The sequence below is a fragment of the Metopolophium dirhodum genome, chromosome 5 (genome assembly GCF_019925205.1).
Source record: "Metopolophium dirhodum isolate CAU chromosome 5, ASM1992520v1, whole genome shotgun sequence".
Lineage (NCBI taxonomy): Eukaryota > Metazoa > Arthropoda > Insecta > Hemiptera > Aphididae > Metopolophium > Metopolophium dirhodum.
This window is the reverse complement of record NC_083564.1, coordinates 17,873,103-17,893,673: the sequence shown is the minus strand read 5'-3', so window position 1 is coordinate 17,893,673 and position 20,571 is coordinate 17,873,103. Positions and strand designations below refer to the sequence as shown.

The 20,571-nt window shown below is 28.7% G+C and overlaps 3 protein-coding genes across 3 annotated transcripts; 2 read left to right on the top strand and 1 right to left on the bottom strand.

Moving 5' to 3' along the window:
• Positions 1–314: 314 nt before the first annotated feature.
• On the top strand, positions 315–1,842 carry LOC132944631 (transcription initiation factor IIB-like). Its single transcript, XM_061014084.1, has 2 exons — positions 315–660; positions 739–1,842. Exons 1-2 carry the CDS (start codon positions 645–647, stop codon positions 1,656–1,658), a joined length of 936 nt encoding a protein of 311 aa, XP_060870067.1. The 5' UTR covers positions 315–644; the 3' UTR covers positions 1,659–1,842.
• A 3,245-nt stretch (positions 1,843–5,087) lies between these two features.
• LOC132944630 (U3 small nucleolar RNA-associated protein 4 homolog) lies at positions 5,088–10,734 on the top strand. The gene is made up of 15 exons (XM_061014083.1): positions 5,088–6,358; positions 6,422–6,590; positions 6,663–6,731; positions 6,793–6,877; positions 6,943–7,129; positions 7,204–7,322; positions 7,859–8,011; positions 8,075–8,145; positions 8,230–8,457; positions 8,553–8,748; positions 8,812–8,912; positions 8,979–9,074; positions 9,138–9,320; positions 9,389–9,475; positions 10,584–10,734. Exons 1-15 carry the CDS (start codon positions 6,255–6,257, stop codon positions 10,701–10,703), a joined length of 1,968 nt encoding a protein of 655 aa, XP_060870066.1. The 5' UTR covers positions 5,088–6,254; the 3' UTR covers positions 10,704–10,734.
• A 5,506-nt stretch (positions 10,735–16,240) lies between these two features.
• On the bottom strand, positions 16,241–17,380 carry LOC132945914 (SCAN domain-containing protein 3-like). Its single transcript, XM_061015738.1, has one exon. The coding sequence runs from the start codon at positions 16,740–16,742 to the stop codon at positions 16,317–16,319; it is 426 nt and encodes a 141-aa protein (XP_060871721.1). The 5' UTR covers positions 16,743–17,380; the 3' UTR covers positions 16,241–16,316.
• Between the last annotated feature and the right edge of the window lie 3,191 nt (positions 17,381–20,571).

Genomic DNA, 20,571 nt, shown 5'->3' with positions numbered 1-20,571 from the left:
CCTGCTACTATCAATACAGATTATCAGTGTATCCATGTATATACCAAAAATGTAAAATTCTTTCTGTCTAGTCACGTTGATTTGCAAATACATGCATTTATGCATGGCTAAATATATTTAGCTATGCATATTTTATGTAACCACCTCTTTGCTAATTTCCTCTGTTTTGAATAACAGTCTCGCAAGAAACAAAGAGTAATGGGAATTATCTTTATACCGGCAACACTGATATTCCAACAGGTGTTGCAAATCTGTGCCCCATAAGAACCCATGTTAAACTCAAAAGGCTCCTTCTGGTTATTCTGTGCTATCAAACCACAGCTTATCACCGTATTCTAACCATGAGAATTTTATACCTTTAACTAGGACCTTTACCTGGTAGACATAAAATTATATTTATTAAATTTATATGTCATGAAGTCGTCACGTAATGAAAATGATAATGAATATTAAATAATTCAATAATAACAATATTTAATAACACAACAACACAATACTACGAGACAATCTGTTGTAATATAGTACCTATTGTTTATTTATAAATTACATAATCGAATTTATTGAAAGTTGACTGATGCAAAAAGTAGAAAAGTTCAATTAATGATACAATCGTTTTTTTTTACGCGTTACTAAAGTTAAGAATAATGTCGAAAAATCTAGGTAAGTTACTGAATTCATACTTAAATATCATATTATTTGTGTTGTTCTATGGTTAAAGAAACTGTACGTTTGGTTTAGTGCAATGCCAACAGCACCCAGATGCTCCATTGATTGAAGATTACAGAGCTGGCGATCAAATATGTTCTGAATGCGGTCTTGTGGTCGGTGATCGAGTGATAGATGTGGGTTCCGAATGGAGAACATTCAGTAATGACAAGGGCGCCAATAGTGCCGATCCTTCGCGTGTTGGAGGGGCAGAAAATCCATTGCTCAATGGTTCTGACTTGTCAACACTGGTCGGTCCTTCGAGGGGCGATGCATCATTTGATGAGTTTGGCGGTATGAAGTATAAAAATAAGGGTATGGTTTGTTCAACCAATCGTTCACTACTTAATGCATACAGAGAAATTGGCCTTATGGCCGATCGCATAAATTTGCCAAGGAATATTGTTGATAGGGCCAATGTACTGTTCAAACAAGTGCACGATGGCAAAAATCTTAAAGGTCGATCAAATGACGCAATTGCGTCAGCTAGCTTGTACATCGCTTGTAGGCAAGAAGGTGTACCACGTACATTCAAAGAAATATGTGCTGTAAGCAAAGTTAGTAAAAAAGAAATTGGAAGAGTTTTTAAATTAATATTAAAGGCATTGGAAACCAGTGTTGATTTGATAACAACTGGAGATTTCATGTCGAGATTTTGTTGTAATTTGGGATTACCAAACATGGTCCAGAGAGCAGCTACTCATATAGCTAAAAAAGCAGTAGAATATGATATTGTACCAGGTCGTTCTCCTATATCCGTAGCGGCCGCAGCAATATTTATGGCGTCCCAAGCATCTGATGAAAAACGTTCTCAAAAAGAAATTGGGGACATTGCTGGTGTTGCAGAAGTCACAATTAAGCAGTCATATAAACTGATATTGGCTAATGCTACTTTACTATTCCCAGAAGACTTTAAGTTTGTGACTCAGATTTCTGATCTTCCAACATCCTAAATATTCCTACTATATAACTATTATTCAACTAAACAACATTTATGAAAAATCCCACAAGTATATTTTTCATAATTTTGTACAACTAGTTTTTATTAAGGTTTGGACTAAAAAATAAGAGACTAATATATTGTTTGTATTTGTATTTTTGTAAAATAAACAAATATTTGTCTTTTCTATATAATAATATCTTTAATGTATAAATGGTACAATACACGAGTAATACTACTTTGTAGTAATATTACACTTGCCTAAATCGTACATTTTAGAAATATATAAAATATAAAATTATACATAACTAGAGTGTAGAGATTTATAAATCACAAAAAATTTTGAAATTTTTATTGCAACAAAAAATATAAAGTTTCTCAATTTTATTAGATGTCTATCTCTTAACAATACTTAACTAACCATCATGATTTGTTTTCAATTTAAAAGTTTTAATTTATTTTTCCCGATTTAAATTCAATGTCTAATCTATAACCATCGGCTAATTTAAATAACTGAACATAACAATACTAGTAGGTATAACTAGGGAACAGACTTTAATGCAATAAAAACACATTTTTTAACTTAAAATTAATAAAAAACACATCTTTATAAAAAAATTATCTGATAAAAAATATTAAAATACAATTAAGACTTATCTTGTCTCCTCGATTATCTTCTCTCTATTTTCGTTTTACCCTGAAAAAATTTTACCCTCAAATAAAGATATTATTTGTATATTTATATTTATTATATTATAATAAATGATACCTATATCATTATATTATTTTTTAATTCTTTTAGAATGAATACATTTTTATAGAATTTTATCTATTCTTATATAAAAATTACTTTAAAACATAAAAATGTAATAAAGTCTTGAAAATACAAAAAAATAAAAGTTACTTTTTTAATTTCTTGATGTATGAAATTAACTTTGTGCTTGGAAAGCAATGTTTTCGGACAATCAGAAAAAATGCAATTTGCATTCAAATCCGTTCCCTAGTCATAACTCATAAGACATGCCATATTATATTAACCTAGGTACAAAAAATCATTGCTTTAGGGGGGAAACTTTGGATGGTGGAAAAGTTTATATTACCTACCCAGTAATTAAAGTTAAAACAGTGCTATAGTGTCCATAGGCGTGTGCAGGGGGGATGCCAGGTATGCCATGGCAACCCCTGCAGAGTTCTCATAACCATATAGTTTTTAGTAGTAAATGTTTTGATTATAAATTAGAATCATGAACTAAGATAGTTCGTAGAATCAAACTTCAAAAATTATCACCACAGGTACCTATAAATAATAAAATAGATTGCTTACTCTATTGTCTGCTATTGATAATAATATAGTTGAAATAAAAATCCACCATTGTCGTGAGAATTGCGGGTTTGGTCACCAGAACATTCAGGCCCCAGTGGTATTGCTTTTTTTTCATACTACCTACAACTATCAAAAATAAAAGAATTTTGATTAATTATAATATAATTTTTTGTCATTATTATATTATTATAATATGATCAGTGCTCAAATTGGGGGGGGGGAGTGGGCAGGAGGACGAGCTCCCCTATTATTATTTTTTTTTGCGTACCCCTACTATTTTATTTTACTTGGATGGGGGGACAGTACAAACTAATGTCCAAAATAATTTTTATTAAAATGTGGATTTCAATTGATGTCAATTACATAACAAGTTTTACTATTTTTCATATCAAAATTATTTTTGATATAAGTTTATTAATTAATTATAATGTCACCCTGTGTTTTTCCTATATAGTCAGTAGTTCACAGATAGATTCAGTAGATCATAATATAGTATATTATCTAAGGCTCAGATACTAATGTGTGTTAGTATACTATCTCAAATTGTGTTGTGAATGAAATGTTATCAGTAAAGACCGGATTTATATTCTCTTAAAATACCTAAAATATGATGCTATGTCTAAGAAACCTTTCAATATTCTCATTATATTCTCCTAAAAAATTAAAAAAATATGAAAAATAATCAATAAAAATCATTATTTGCCAAAATATGCATTTTTTAATTTTTATTTTTCAATATTATTTCAATAGTGAGGTGTTAATTAGATATTAAAAGTTGCGTATTCTAATGGAATACTATTGCACTTTAGTAAGAGTTGGAAATGATAAAAAAAAAAATCGGAAATGTTCAAAAAATTTTTTCTGGGTACCGTAATATTAAAATTCAAAATATCGAATCATCCACATTTTTTACTCTCATATGACTGAATAGACCCAGTAAAGATATGTAAAAACATATAAATCCGGTCTTTAGTTATCAGTTTCAGTTATATTGCGGTTTTCATTTAACAGTGTTTTTGAATTTTTGAATTTTAATATAGCCAGGAGCATGGTGGGTAAGGCCCCCCACAGGTCTATGTTGAGTAATTGCACCCTGGGAACGCAGTTTTTAAATAGTTGGATTGAGCTCCTCTACTTAATTTTTCCCAATTCAAGCACTGATTATGATTAAATGTCTGTAGGTTTCTGTATTGTTACTTTATTAGAATGAAACCACATCTAAAACCAATAAATACGCTAGATAAAATTAATGTAATTTCTTTTCGCATTATATGGCAAGTTATTTGTACCTATTGAGAGTTTTTAGGGAGTCCTGCGAAAAAAGTCTGCGCACTCCTATAATAATGTTTATAGTAGGACTTAGGCAGTGCTCGTCAAACTTGCCTTGTTACAATGTTCTGTGGTTATAGGTGGGTCTTAAAAAAATGATGCCTTAAAAAAAAGTTATATATCACAAAAATAAAAATAAATCTTATATGTTTATGACCTGAATATTTAAAAAAAAACACTCATAAAACCATTTAAGTTAATAGAATTATTTAAAGATTTTAAAATTAAAAAATATAATTTATAAACATAAGTGATTTTGATTTGAATTTGAATTTAAAAACTTTGTATTTTTCTAATAGGTTGGTAAAATTAAATTATTTGATTTGTGGTGAATATAAAAATTATAAAATATAATAATGACAAAAGTTAACTCATAATTTTTACAATATTGTTAAAAAAAATTAATGAAGCAGGCAAGTGGGTAACGCTTTAGTGTACACTTGGTGTCAAGAGAAGTCACTGTAACAGATGTGTTAAATTTTAATTCAATGATATAAAATAATTGTATACGAAAAAAAATCCAAACAAAGACGGTAAGTCACCCTATAATATTACCAAGTATATTTTATGATATTACTGAGATTAAAGTAATTTATTTCACTATTATAAGCTTTAGTAATACAGTAGGTTAAATTATTTTTTGCAGAAAAAATTTCATTGTGTACTTGTATGTGTGAAATATAATAATATATTTTACAAGTTAGTTGATATCCATCATCCACAAATAATATTTTTAAATTACAATACAAAACAACTGAAATCTTTGATTAAATATATATTTTGTCCAAATTTAAACATAAAATATCTAGAAAATAACTGTGTTAATATATTTTTTGGTTACAGTATAAACTATTTACACGGAACCTTGTTTTGAATTTTCAGTCCTAGGCCATAAAATTGGAAAATTTTATAAAATTTTAAATACAAAATAATTTGCAAATTTTCAATTATCTAGATGAAATTTGTCAAAAACTATCCGCGTTTCGACTACTTACTTATCGTTTACACACATAAAAAACACATCTGTGAAATCGATACATTAATCGTTTCGCTCATAACCAAAAATTTCCTAAAACTTCTAAAAATGATTTTAAAAAAGTCACCAATATGACCTATTAACACGGAAAAAAAAATTAGCTCTATAAATTTGTACTATTTATCTCTGCTTCGCATGTTACCGAAAAACGTCATTTTTAGCTAGAAAAGCATCGACCCAAGAGAAGATGAAGTCTTCAACATCCCTTGACCCGGCTTGTTATAGGTAATTTTATAATTATATTCTTTACCGTATGGTTTATAGTAATTATAGTTCATACTCTCAGTTTTCACCAGTGGTGGATCCAGCTAGGGGGGCTTAGACAGCATTTTCCCGCCGCAAACGCTGTAGTTTTCCAATGTTTTACACCGTGCTTAGCCAATTTTTGTACTTTTGAACCCCCCTCCCAAATTAAGCCTTCGGTCAGCCACTGGTTCTCACTGGGATAGTCTTATCGTTGACAAAGACCGAGCGAAGAAAATAATTGAAACAGACATTTTTAAAATCATATTCCGCGGCTATCTAGGCTTGAATCGTTTGAACAGGATTTCTATGAGTGCTACGAGTAGATTTAATTTTTACATCATGGCAACACTGGTGCCCAGCCTTCCTGTTTCGTATTTCTTATCTATGGAAAATCGGTAAACATAGATAAACGATATCTATTGATACTAAAACTTATGAATGTCCATGCGGGCATATTGTGTCTTTCATAGTTTCATGCATTGTTGGTTGTACAAGCATTGAACATTTAAAAATCTGTAACTGTCTCGTCCCGTTTAGGCTTACGACTAGTTACGACTTTACGAGTTCACGTCTGACGTATTAACAGCCACTTTGTTCAAAAAATGAGAAAAATCAAAAATTGTTAATTATTTCAATTTTCATTAATATATGCGCTTTACAACCCGACAGTTGTAATGGGTTCGTTTGACGTCCACAGGGTGAATTTTTTTTCACCCGAACTTCTGTCGATCCAATGCATGGTCGTTGAAAGCGAAACTCAAAAACTAGCTGTAGGAAGGTAGGTACATCACTAATTAATGTTTTTTTCATCACCGACGTGTCTGATTGTTTTGGTCTACAGGTCAAACGCGTCAATTGAGGTATGGGACGTCTCCTACAAGCCGCACATCGACAGGGTGTTGATATGCGACAGCAGTGTCGAGGGTCTCGCATGGTACAACGGAAGGTTGTTCAGTTGCAGTGCAAATGGCACTGTTACAGAACATGACTTGCACAGTCTTTCGCCTTTGGTGAGTGATAGTAATGGAATTTACCAGTGATTTATTGTTTTGAGTTTTTTCTTTATCTTGCTTGTGTTTCAGTACAACAAAACTGTAACGTCTGGATCGTGTTGGTGTATAGCAATTCATAAAAATAGTGGACGTTTAGCCGTGAGTTAACATTTTAAATACAACCAGATTTATTTTGTTTTTAATCAATATATTAATATAGGCTGGAACACAAGATGGTTATATTAATATATTTGAAATAACATCAGACGGTTTGACTTATGACAGATTATTGGACAAACAAGAAGGTATTAAAATAATCTATATTATAATAACTTGTTTATTTTAAGTTAAAGAAAATATTATTTTATAGGTAAGATTAGTTGTATTTCTTGGGATTCAAGTGGTGAATGGCTGGTCACGGGTTCCATAAATGCTTTACGTATTTACAGCCGAAGAAGTGGTCATGCTTTACACAAACTTCCTACTGGTCAAACTGAGACAATTGTGTCATCAATAGCAGTCACCAACGATTTCACAATTATTAGTGCTGATTCTCGGTAAAATTAATAATCTCTCATGGTTTATAAAAATATGTGATTTTTACTGTTTTGACCTTTATATTATGTTTTAGTGGTAAATTATGTTTTTGGGATGGAAATAAAGGCACAAACATAGCCAATTACCAAGCACTTAAATCAATTGCACTTACAGTATGTTTAGATGAATCACAGACTAAAGTTTATTGCAGTGGTTAGTATTTATTGTTATAATTTAAAGAACTATTTGCAGTTTACACCCATACTACTAAATAGCATGAAAATATTATTTAATATTTATATATATACTTGATCAGATGTAGAGAATAAATTGTGTTTTATACTTTTATATTATGATGATAACATGTAGAAGATTTTGGTTTTAAATTAAAACCTATAACTTAATGAAAATTTGTTTTTAAAAATGCATTGAAAACATCTCATAACTGCCTCAACCCCAAAACTTTTGTGGTACTATATTGGCTTCTTAACTAGGGTTCTTCACTGTATTCATTTTTATTTTGTAGTAAATTAATATAAGTTCTTTAATATTTTCTGAACAACACTTTATTTGTATCAAATTAAATTTAATGTAAATTATAGTTAGGTGATTGCAGTTCAATCATTTTATATGAAATGATAAAATGTAATTTACCATTACACTACTCAGTATGCTATATTTTAATTGTTCATAAAACTATTAAATAGCGTTAATTTATAATTTATTTATTTAACATTTAATATTTTTAGGTGTTGATCCACTTATTGTATGTTATGAGCTAATATCCATGAAATCTGACATGAGTGTTGAATGCAACAAATGGGTAAGAAGTGTACAACTAGTGGCACATACAGTAGAAGTACGGTCATTAGTTCATTTTAAAGGGAAACTATTTTCAGGAGGTAATTATATTGTGTTTATCTATATGTTATATATTGTATAGAAGAAATATTTTTTTTCTATAGGTATTGATGGATACTTATCGGTGAGCAGCTATCCTCCAAAACATATGGTTAAATACCCTCCATTGATGTCTGTTAGTTATTTTTCTTTAATTGAACAAGTTAAATATATGTATCAGAAACTTTAAATGAATTTAAAATTATTATCTTCATTTCAGTCAACTATATCTCTAGCGTCAGAAGCTCGTTATGTATTGATGTTACATCTGAGCCATTTAGATGTTTGGTATTTGGGCGATAAACATAAGTATGAAAACAAATTGTCTAAACTGGTAACTATCAAATATTCAAAAAATGACTATGTTCGATGTTCAGCAATCTCACCTGATGGCACATGGGTTGTTTATTCAACTGAAGAAAAACTTAAAATATTTAGTTTGATTATGGTATGCAATATATTTTTATTTGTCAATCACATATATTATTTTAATTGCATTATGGGTTTAAACTCCTTATAATATTTTGTTATATTACTACTTAGGATTCTGCCACTTGTGAACCAATGATTAAAAAGACTGGAATTCAACCGGTTGAATGTGATGTTTCCACTCAGTTGGCATTTTCGTCTGATAGCAAATACTTGTGGTTTGCTACCAAACATGAAAATACTTTGGTCTGTTTAGAAATGTCTCACAAGTTTGATTTATCGACTAAATACTGCATTGATACTACTCACTGTATGTTAAAGATTTCCTTGTAAACATTAGAATTGTATAGTACTAATTACTTATCATTTATAGATTTCAAAGACTTAATACATTTATTGGAAGTGTCTAAATGGAATAAATATGTTGTCGCAGCTGATAGAAAAAGTAATATTGTTGTGTTCAATGAAGGAAAGGTAAGAGTATACTACCAACCATAATTATTTATAGTTTGCTAATTTGTGATGATGTGTTGGTTCCAGCATTATTGTACTTTACCAAAATATCATTGTTCTCCGACGAGCATGAAGATTCATCCTACGACAGAAAATCTTGTTATAGCCTATGCAAATCGAAATGTAATTAATTACTTAGCAACCAAAATAATAGAAATGCAATAATATTTAATTTCAATTTTTCAGGTTGTAGAATATAATTTAAGTAGACAAGAATACACTGACTTTTCAGAACAATTATTTTTAAACCCGCCTTCAGAGTTAATAAATAGATCATTTCCAATTAACTGTATTACCTTTGATGCTTCGAGAAATGATTCTATTATTTTTTCAGATGATAATACTATTTGTGTTTTGACAAAAGATGAAGTAATTATAAAATTATACTAAAACCATTTAAACTGTCTTAACTATTATTATTATTATTATGTTTTTAGAATAATTCAAAAGATCCAGAGAAAAAAATTAAGAAACTAGAATCTAAACCCATTAAATTTTCTCTTAAGATTATACAAAATTATGAAGTGAGTATAAAAAATTAATATTAATGTTGTCAATATTTCAAATTGTAGCAATAATTTTAGTTTTTCAAAACTAACAGGTTATACTTATGTGTTATGTGTAGCTATTACTTGTATAATCACTTATTTTATATTTTAAAAAAAGGGCAAAATCATTTATTTTTTTTTTTTTTTTTAAATGCAATCTACAATCTATACATACCGCTTTGGCACAATAAGTAGATGTGATACAGATTAGTTATATACAAATTATTAAAAAAAAAAATACATCATCTTTAATAACATTTATACATAATACGTGACATTTTTGAGGAAAGCAGCCACCCATTAGTAACACTTTCATTTGCTATTTTATTTTTTTATATTTTCAGTAATTATTTTTTTTTTCAATTAATATTAATATTATGTGCCAATAGATCACGACACCACTTCCGTAAAATAATTTCTGAAAACTAAATTACATATTTCTAATTTTTGTTTTTAACTGTTTGAAGAGATTATTTATTTAATTTTATAGTTGATTACAATATTTTGCATAATTATGTTCATTTCCTAAACCTAATAATTTAATTTTGTTTGGAAAATAAACATGACACAAAATCCTTACCAAACTATAGGCGTAAATAAAAAGATTTCTTTGTTTGAACTTAATTACCTTAAACGTACTAGTACTACAACATATACTGAACCAATGTAATGTATACACTTGCTCTTTAATTTTACATCTTAATGATTGAAATACATTAAAAAAAAAAAAAGAATATTATAATATAAAATTATTGTTACTATACTCTGTCCCGCAAGAGAAGGGTACCGTTTTGCGTATGCAGACTGATGGCAGTGCTCGTTCCGAGACCTGATTGCCCTTACTATATGACCATCGGTGGCGGTAAATCACGCACGTGCAGCCACCGCGTGTGTGTTGTTGACGACGGCGAATGATCGGTGCCAAACAGTAAAGTGGTGAGGATTCCTGAAAAAAGAGGATTTTTGGTCGCCACCCCGTTCTCTTCTCTTGTAGGACAGAGTATATCACATTGTATTTATGCTTGCATGTTTAATTTTATTATATTTTTTTCAACATGAGAAATGTTTGATTTTTGTAATTTAGCACTTGGTGTTTTTTGACTTTTTAAATCGAGAAGAACTGGTTGCTGTTGAAGTCAATCCATGTTCATTTGTAGAAAAGTTACCAGCTGTATACAAAAAAAAATTGTTTGGAATGACATAAAAAATGTGTAATAAATATAATTTTATTTTTATTATTTTTTCACCTTCATTTTCACAAACATAAATTAGTTATCTTTAAATTACAAATTTCTGTAGTTTTGATCTGAATTGTTGTCTGGTTTCAAAATTTGAGTTTCAAGTTTATATTAATCGAAAAACTTACCAAACATATCTAAATTACAAATTTATTATGTAGAAGCCAGGGGTGCCCGCAGAAAGGTTAGCCCGTAATAATGTTATGAAAATGTAGTTTGGTATTACCATGCCCCGGACACAAATAATAATGTACAAGACATTTATACTGTTTTTGCAAATTATTAATTAAACTTACAGAATAGGTAATAAATAAATAAATAATAACAATATAAAATATAAAATATCCAGACTGACAAACAGCGTCTCCGCTCAGAATCGTTTTTCTTATACAATGATATTAAATCATTGAATTCAAATTTAACACCATCCATTACAGTGACCCACTTGTAACCTACTTTACAGCAGAGCGACATCCACTTACTCACTTTTTATTATTATTATTATTATTTTTGTTTTATTGTTTTTGTGATTATTTTTACTGTCATTTAGTCTACATAAATAGATTTAAGCCCAACTAATCTAATAACTAAAATAAAAATTGTTATTGTGTTTCATCCCGTTTAAATTTATAATAAATAAATATCATTAGCGTAACTAGGTTAGTATTTTTTGAGTAATTAATTTGATTACTTATTGGTAAACTCATTAATTTTAAATAAATCTACTTATTTATTTATTAGGTCATTAAATTAAAAATATATAACATGCATGTGCATAATATAAGATAATAAACACATATTGATATATCAATATATCATATACCTATTTACCTGCAATACACTATTTATTTTTTTGATTTTTAAAAAAAAGGTTTGTGGACTGTACGGCTCGAAATATAAGGGCGAATCCAGTGGCCTATCCAGGAATTTTGTATGGGGGGGGGGCTAAGTATACAAATACAATATGTCTTTTATTTAGACTTTTTATTTTTTTATTAATCCTGATAATATTCTAAGGTCAACACAGTCAATGGTGGGGGGCTATAGCCCCCTTAGCCTCCCTCTGGTTACTCCACTGTACGAATCTCAATAAATATAAGTGTATAACATAACATTATAATATTAGTAGCTTCAATATAAAGTTTATTGAAAGTGACATTAATTTTCGAGTCATCATCTCTCATACTTTGAAAAACAGTTTTTATTGATGAAATTAAAGTTAAACTTTCAGCCATTTCTGCATTTACATTTTGTAAATAGTCACTTGTATTTTTAAATAGTCCTAATATATAACAGAACATAACCAAATTAAAGATGAAGTTGAAATCTATCAAATGAAGTAATCCTTTTGACTCAGCTGCTCTATCACTTTTTTCATTAATTAAATTGTTTAATAAAACCAGAAGAGGGCTCAATACTTTTTTTAATGAAACACAAGCAAATACCTATGCCGTCCATCTTGTCTAGCATACTCTTTTTAGCTCAATAATAGATTTATATTTCATATCTTTTTGAATTTTAACAAATTTAGCATGTACAGAAGAACCGGATACAAATATATATAAATTCTCCACTATACCAAAAAACATTTTTACATTTTTACAAACATCGGATATAATGAGATTAAGTCTATGGTTATAACAGTGCACATAAATGGCTTGAGGTACTTCTTCACGAATCAATGCGATATATTTGGTTTTATTTGTGTAATATTTAGACAATATTAAATTTTGAAATTTCATTAAAATTAAAAGCCCCCGTATAATAATGGGCCCCTCTGAATACTTTGAGTGGGCCGGACACGGGCGATCTGCGTTTGGCCGAATTACCTTTTTTCGCTCATAATAAAAGTAATGTGTTTGGGCGAGTTTCTTATAATGTGTTTGAGCGAGCAATATAAAAGATAATAATCTAAAGATTAAGATAAAAATTATTATATATAATGTATAGGGAATTTTAGATCAATCTAAATATACCACAGTCTTATATAGAGATCGGGCAGCTAGTAGAACTCTATCATATTTTCAAATATCAGTTTGCTTGAACATTGAAAACGCGAAGTTGTATTTTTATAGTGTTAGTGAGTTTATGTTAAATATGGATCTTAAAATTGATTATATTTTTAATACAAAACGAAATAAACGATGCATTTCAATTGAAAATTATATTTTTAGTGAATCTAACCACTTGAAAAACGGATCTTTTCGTTTTCGGTGTACTAACAGAACATGTACCGAGAGTGTTTTAGTAAATTCTACTACCGATAAAATACTATCTTTTTCAAATAATAATATACATAATCATGAACCAACTACTGATCATAATTTAGCTGTTCGGTGTGTTAGAACTGCCGTGAAAAGAAAAGCCGCAGAAGACTTACATGCAAGACCATATAAAATAATACGAAAAGAAATTCAAGACACTAATCCCGTTTTTATGGAGGTAATAGTTCATATAATGACATTAAATTATTGAGAGAATCGGCTTACAGGATTCGTAAAAAAACATTTTCCCAAAATACCCACAACTATTAATGAAGCGTTTGACCAACTGTTTGAAACTCAAGTTGATATTAAAACTAACAATGAACAATTTTGTTTCGTCAATCGAGAAAAACAAATTATTTTATTTACATGTACTGAAAATTTAAAACATCTTTGTGAATCTGAAAACGTTTTTGGCGATGGAACATTTAATTACGCTCCTAATTATTTTTATCAATTATATACAATACACATCTTCAAACATAATTATTACATACCCGTAGTAGGTATATGCATTATTGACATCAAAATCTGAAGATCAATATATTTCTATGTGGTTAGAAATAAAAAAATTATGTCTTGATTTAACAAGTAAAATTATGAATGTACAAAAATTTCATTCAGATTTTGAAAAAGCAGCTCATAATGCAGTTAATAATACATTCCCTGATTCCCAGGTTGTCAATTAATGTGTTGTCAGTTTCATTTATCGCAATGTTGGTTTAGACAAATCCAAAAAAATAAATTATTGTTAAGAGAATATATGGTACCAATTCCGAACTTGGTGTTTGGCTTAAATATTTGTTTGGATTACCATATTTATCACCCAACGAAGTAGGCGATGGTTCTATTGAACTTATCTCAATTGCTCCAAAAACTCAAAATAGCATTGCATTTACAGATTATATACTTGATACATATATTACAGAGGATTCTATTTTTCCTCCTTATTTATGGGCAAGGAAACCTGAAAATGATCCAAACACAACAAATGGAGCCGAATCATTTCATGCATATTATAATTCTCAATTTTATTCATCGCATCCAAATGTATATCAAGTAATTAATGTGTTACAACAAATTCAAGTAGAAACTATCACAAAATGTAATGCTATAAATAAAAATATTTACAATATTCGACGAAAAGTCATATTAGAAAAACAAGAATATTTAAAAATGAGCTGGAATAAGTATATGTTAGGTGAAATTAAGATTTTAGATTATATACAACGTATGGGCGTAAAATTCCCAGGAAAAAAAATTTAAAAAAACAAATATATATTTTTTTTAATTTTATAACTATTTTTATAATTTTTAAACTTAATATTATTATTATATACTTACATAATATTTTTACTTCAGACAGTCCCAAGTCTGTCAAAATGAGAGGGGAAATTGATTGATAAAATACAGCATCCCAATATATTAAAAAAAAGGTCGCCCAAACACATTACAATGTTTTAAAATCACTCGCCCAACCACATTATGCTAAATTGCCCAAACACATTGCAATTTTTAAAAATTCGTCCAAACGCATTACGCTCGCCGGACACATAATAGGGTGGGCCAGGCACACCCTGCCCCCCCCCCCCTTAGCTACGTGCCTGGATGGCCCCCCGGCACACATAAATGGATTTTATTTTACAACGATTTGTGCTTTTATATTTTATTTTTATTTTGTGTCTGCAATCACCTATTATAACAGTAAAAATGGTTCAAATTTCTACTTCATCATCTTTTCTGATAGGAAAGTGAATCTAGTTGGTACTTTGTTAGGTCAAAACTCAAAAATAAAAAAGTTTCCAGTATTTTCAAAAGCGTCGTGAAAAACAAAAAAAAGTTAGCAAATATAAAAGTAATTTTTACACAAAACCAATTATTGACAAAATCGATAATGTTTTTTTGTTGTAACTCAAAAATGAATAACCGTAAAAACTTTATATTTTAACAAAATTTTTTTTATAATATATGAGCATTTTCCTTACAAGATATATTCAAAATATATTGACTCTTTGAGCTTTAAACATTTTTATTTTTAAATATCGTCGATAAATAATTTTCTCTCTAGGTCAAGTTGAACACAGATCCACAATATGTTATTTTTAATGTGGGTCTAAAGTTAAAACTTTAACAAAATTCATAAAAATTGAGAAAATTAAAAAAATTTTGTCTACCAAAAAAAATTATTATTATTATTATTATTATTATTTTGTTATTAATTAACCCGCAGCAACTTAGGCCATTGGGTAGTTCTAACTGTGGGGGTGGGTACCTACTGTAAATTTTAAACGTGTGTTTTTTAGTTTTGGCAGATTTTTTAGTGGGCACCCGTAGGTATCTGCCATGCCCGGGTGGGGCATGGCGGCACTTTTCTCCGGACACCGTGACTTACCCGAAGAAAAATGCTGCCCGCGGCCGTCATCGAACCGGCGCCGGCGTGCATCGCAACCGACGACTCAATCCGCTCGGTCACTCCGTCCTCCATTATTATTATCATTATAATATTATTATGACGTATAATTAAACAGTAAACACTATGTCGCATATATCATATTGATATTATAGGTACTGTGTTGGCTAGTACCTATATTGTTTATTGTTGACGACGATTGTGCCTATACACTGTTTAATCGAATAGAATTATTAGTTTATTTATATTGTAATAATTCGACAGTAAATTGTTTCCAATAAGCATTTAACTTTTTTTAAGTTTGGTATTTATGTATAGTGTTTAAATTAAAGTAAAGCAAAATATTGTTTTCAATTAATTGAATTATTTTTCCTCGACTTAAAATAGTTGCCAACACAGTATACTTAGCGTGCTAAGTTTCACGCGTGAAGTGATATTCCGTCAACCAATTAAGATGTGGCTGCAGGTCGTAGTTTAGATTGCATTTAATTGAAACTAATTATACAATTATAGATGCACTTATAGGATAGATTTTATAAGCCAGATTTATTCCAAAACCGCTTTTAGTTAAATAATTTATCAGCGAAAAGCCAATCAACCATGGGCTCGTTATATTATGTTTAAAATGTATACGAGACTAAATTTTTTTCAAAATTCAAATCCTAAGACCATCTATGGCAGCCATACTCAACCTTTTTTTTATTTGGGCCACATAAAATATTTTAAAATATTACGCGGGCCGCAAGTTGAAATGAATAGAACGGAAATTAAAAAAAAACTAAAAATAAATTTATATATTGTGTATATTGTATAACATTTGAAAATTTATTATAAAAAAAATGTAATTAAATATTTATTCTTGATAAACTTAATAAAATTCACACTAATTAAATATTTATATTTAATTAGTGTGAATTTTGAAATTGAGATAGTTTTTTCACTATTTTGGACATATCTGGTTTGTAGTTGCTGCATGCTACTCTTAACAAGTCGTCAAGATGTGAATCAGTAAGCCGATTTCTGTACACATTCTTTGCATATTTCATTTTTGAATATGAAGTTTCACATAGATATGTTGATGTGAACATTGTCATCAAAAAGTGGGCACATTTTTGTAGGGTTTTGTATTTTCCTGGGACTAAATTCCAAAATTCTATGTATTCTTTTTGTTCTCTCTTCTCTTTGAAAATAGCTTCGAGATTTGTATCATTTTTTAATTCAATAAATTCATCAAACACTTTTGAATATTCAGATACAATCAATGCAGCTAATTGTGTTATACTCGTTACTATCGGTGCACACACAAACCAATTTTTCAATATCAATATCATTGTCGTCAAGAAAATTAGTTATCACATCAAGATAATCGACGCCTCTAGTTTGATTTTTCATTGGAATGAATTTCAAAAAGTCTTCATTAATAGAATTATGTTCAGTACAATATCTAACAAAAATAGAACATTGTGATCATCCTTATCTATTGTTATATTTTATATTTATAATAATATTAGTTTTGAAACTTATATTTTTTTATCAATTCAACGAGTTCTGTTCGGGCCACATATAAATCGTTGGAGGGCCGCATGCGGCCCGCGGGCCGCAGGTTAAGTATCGCTGATCTATGATCATCGTAGTAGATATTAGAACTCATATTATTCTTCTTGTCGAGTCCGGTTATATAATATGCCAATAATGATAGTGCTAATATAATATAAACATTTTTTTATAAAAATACAAACATAATAAAAAAGGAAAAAAATTCATGCTACATATACCAAAGTAACAAAACACAACTTAATAATGGAAACAATAAATGAATATATTTAGTAACGAATTCGATAAATCTAATAAATAAAAATCACATACCTATTTGGTATACGTCCTAGATGTATTTTTTTCTATAATAATAAGTTAACAGGTAGGTATGTATACTATGCAAACTCTTCAAAATATAAAATATTTTAGACATTATAATATCAGGTCTATATAAAATGTAGGTACTTTAAGTATTTGATTAAGATTTTCACTCATTAGGGTTACCTAATCATTTTTAATTACAACAAAAACATCAAAATACATTTAATTCAAAACTGCAAAACCATGCTTGTCGCGTAAATATTTCCGGTTTTACCGCTGTTTTTTGTTGCCAAGTTGTTACCTATTATTTGCAATAGTTAAATAGGTATAACTTATATTTATAACTATTTTAACCTGGTTTTGAACTTTTAGTTCTTAGCTATAAAAATTGACCATTATATACATTTTTAAATACAAAGTAATTTGATAATGTTCGCAATTATGATGGATTTTATCAAAATTTGAATTTAAAATCCTTATAAAAAAATTTGTGCCATTAATTGTTATATGTTCATTACTTTTGAACTTCTATTATAATATGAAATGACTTATGGTCTATGGGTAAATTTTAAAGTTTTTTGATTCAGCAAAAAAATGGTGGATAAGTGGATGTCGCTCTGCTGAACAGTAGGTTACAAGTGGGTCACTGTAATGGATGGTGTTAAATTTGAATTCAATGATATAATATCATTGTATAAGAAAAACGATTCTGAGCGAAAACGGTCAGTCAGCCTATGATAGGAGCCTATGAAATAAGTATATTTGATGATATTATTGTGAATAAAGTAATTTATATATAACCTATTTACGTGGAGCCTTGTTTTAAATTTTCAATCCTTATTCCTTAGCCATAAAAGTTAAAAATTTATAAATTTTTAACTACAAAATAATTAATAAATTATAAATTTGATAAATGTTGTCAAAATTTGAACTTTAAATGCTTATAAAAAAAAATTGTGCCTATGTATTTTTAATATTTTTCAACTGCTATTAGAACGATATATCAGGAGCCTTATATTAAATTTTCACGCTTTTTTACCCAACAAATAAAAATTTATTGATATTTATAGAAAAAAAACTAAGAAAATTGAAAACTGACAATGTCCGTAAACAGCTCAAAAAGAGTCAAAATATTTTAAATTTTATGGTGTATAGAAAATGCTAATATAAACATTCAATGAAATTTTCAAGTATCTACAGTCATTCGTTTTTTAATTACAATAAAATAAGAAAATTGTTACATGAGAAATCGAGTAAATATCAAATGTTGTAAAAATATAAATTTCAGACGCTCATAAAAATTTAATTTAAGTTTCTTCTAGACATTTTTTTTTTGATAAAGGTAGACAAACTTATGAGTAATCTTATATTACATTTTCAAATCTTAGATTTAAAAAGAAAAATTTTTATGAATTCTCATCAAAATAATTTGCTATTTTTCGTGATTTTTTCGTATTTTGTCAAAATTTGAACTTTAAATGCTTATAATTAAAAACTGTGACTAAGGATTTTTAATTTTTTTCATCTGCCTTTGAAACAATAACCCAGGAGCCTTCTATTAAATTTTCAAGCTTTTTTACTCAACAGATAAAATTTTATTGATATTTATAGAAAAAAAAACTAAAAAAATTGAAAACTGACAATGGCCGTAAACAGCTCAAAAAGAGTCAAAATATTTTGTAAATTTTATGGTGTATAGAAAATGCTAATATAAACATTCAGTCAAAATTATTTCATGTCCCTACGGTCATTTGTTTTAGAGTTACACCAAAAACCAAAATCGATTTTCTCGAAAACAGATTTTGCGTAAAAATTCCCGTTTTTCCTTAATTTTTCTTTTGTTTTTCACGTCGCTTGTGAAAACTACTGGGAAATTTTTACTTTTGACCCCCCAAAGTACCAACTAGATTCACTTTCCTCTCAGAAAAGTTACTATTGAAGAAAATCCAAGCACTTTTACTGTCCTAAAAGGTGATGACAGACACAAAAATAAAAAAAAAATAAAAAAAAAAACACACATCATTGTAGAATCAATACATTCATCGCTTCGCTCAGAATCTAAAACACACATCATTGTAAAATCAATACATTCATCGCTTCGCTCAGAATCTAAAAATTGTTTAACGACAATAATTAAAAACAAATCGAAAAAGAGGTTTTAGTGTTGTAATTTATTATTTTAGATTCTGAGCGAAGCGATGAATGTATTGATTCTACAATGATGTGTGTTTTATTTTTTATTTTTTTAAATACAAGCTCAACTAGTAGTAGACAATGATTTCAATGTTGTAAATGTATGACCAATTAATGATCATGATGCAATTATATTTTCTAAAATAGCATATCTTGTAGGACTTCCTTCGATAAAAATATAAATAAACTACTGGAGAATAATATTTTCGAGGGAATGTCATATCGATTTTAGATTGTATTGTTATTTGACTTTGTATTTGAGTTTTAAAATAATCAAAAAAATGTTGTAAATTTAAATGATCTTTAAATTGTTTTGAAACAATATTTAGAGAAATCGATATGACATTCCCTCAAAAATATTATTCTCTATCTTTTTTGTAATGGGTGATTTTACTCGAAGATTACTTACAAATATATAGAAAAAACGATTCTGCGCAAATGCGTTTTGTCTATGTTGCGCGTGGGCCAGAGAGAGAAAACCAATAGTGCGCTGACATCCTCTTAAGGAAAAAGAAAAATTGGATTACTAATTTTATAGAATATAATTTGGTGGAAAATATTTATAGATGAATCCTAAAATGAAAGAACGCTTAAACGTGGATTGCTAAAAACGCAGAAATCCAATATAGTGGAAATCTAAAATTTTGGATAGCTAAAAACACGGAAATCTAAAATTTTGGATAGCTAAAAACGCGGAAAACTAAAATGTAATTTTATATAAATTTTTTAAAAAATGCTTATACTATAAAAATAAAATAATAATAATTAGGTATGCTGCTGACCTGTACGCAGTGAGAATTAATTTTAGAAATATTATTTAAATTGAACAAAAAACGGTATAATAAAGTTATATTAATTACCTACCAAATTTGATTAGAATAACTATTATTGTAAGTACATTGACGTATTTAAACATTAGTTATTTACACAGTTTTTTTTTTAAATTTTTATTAGAGAATATACAATCTATACACAAGGGTATAATAAGAATATGTGCTACAATAAATTTAGAAAATTAATAGGGTGAGGAGGACACCATCCAGTGATTGCATTTCCTTTTGCAAATTTACACAGTTAAATTTCATTTTGGTTGGACGACGGAGTAAGACA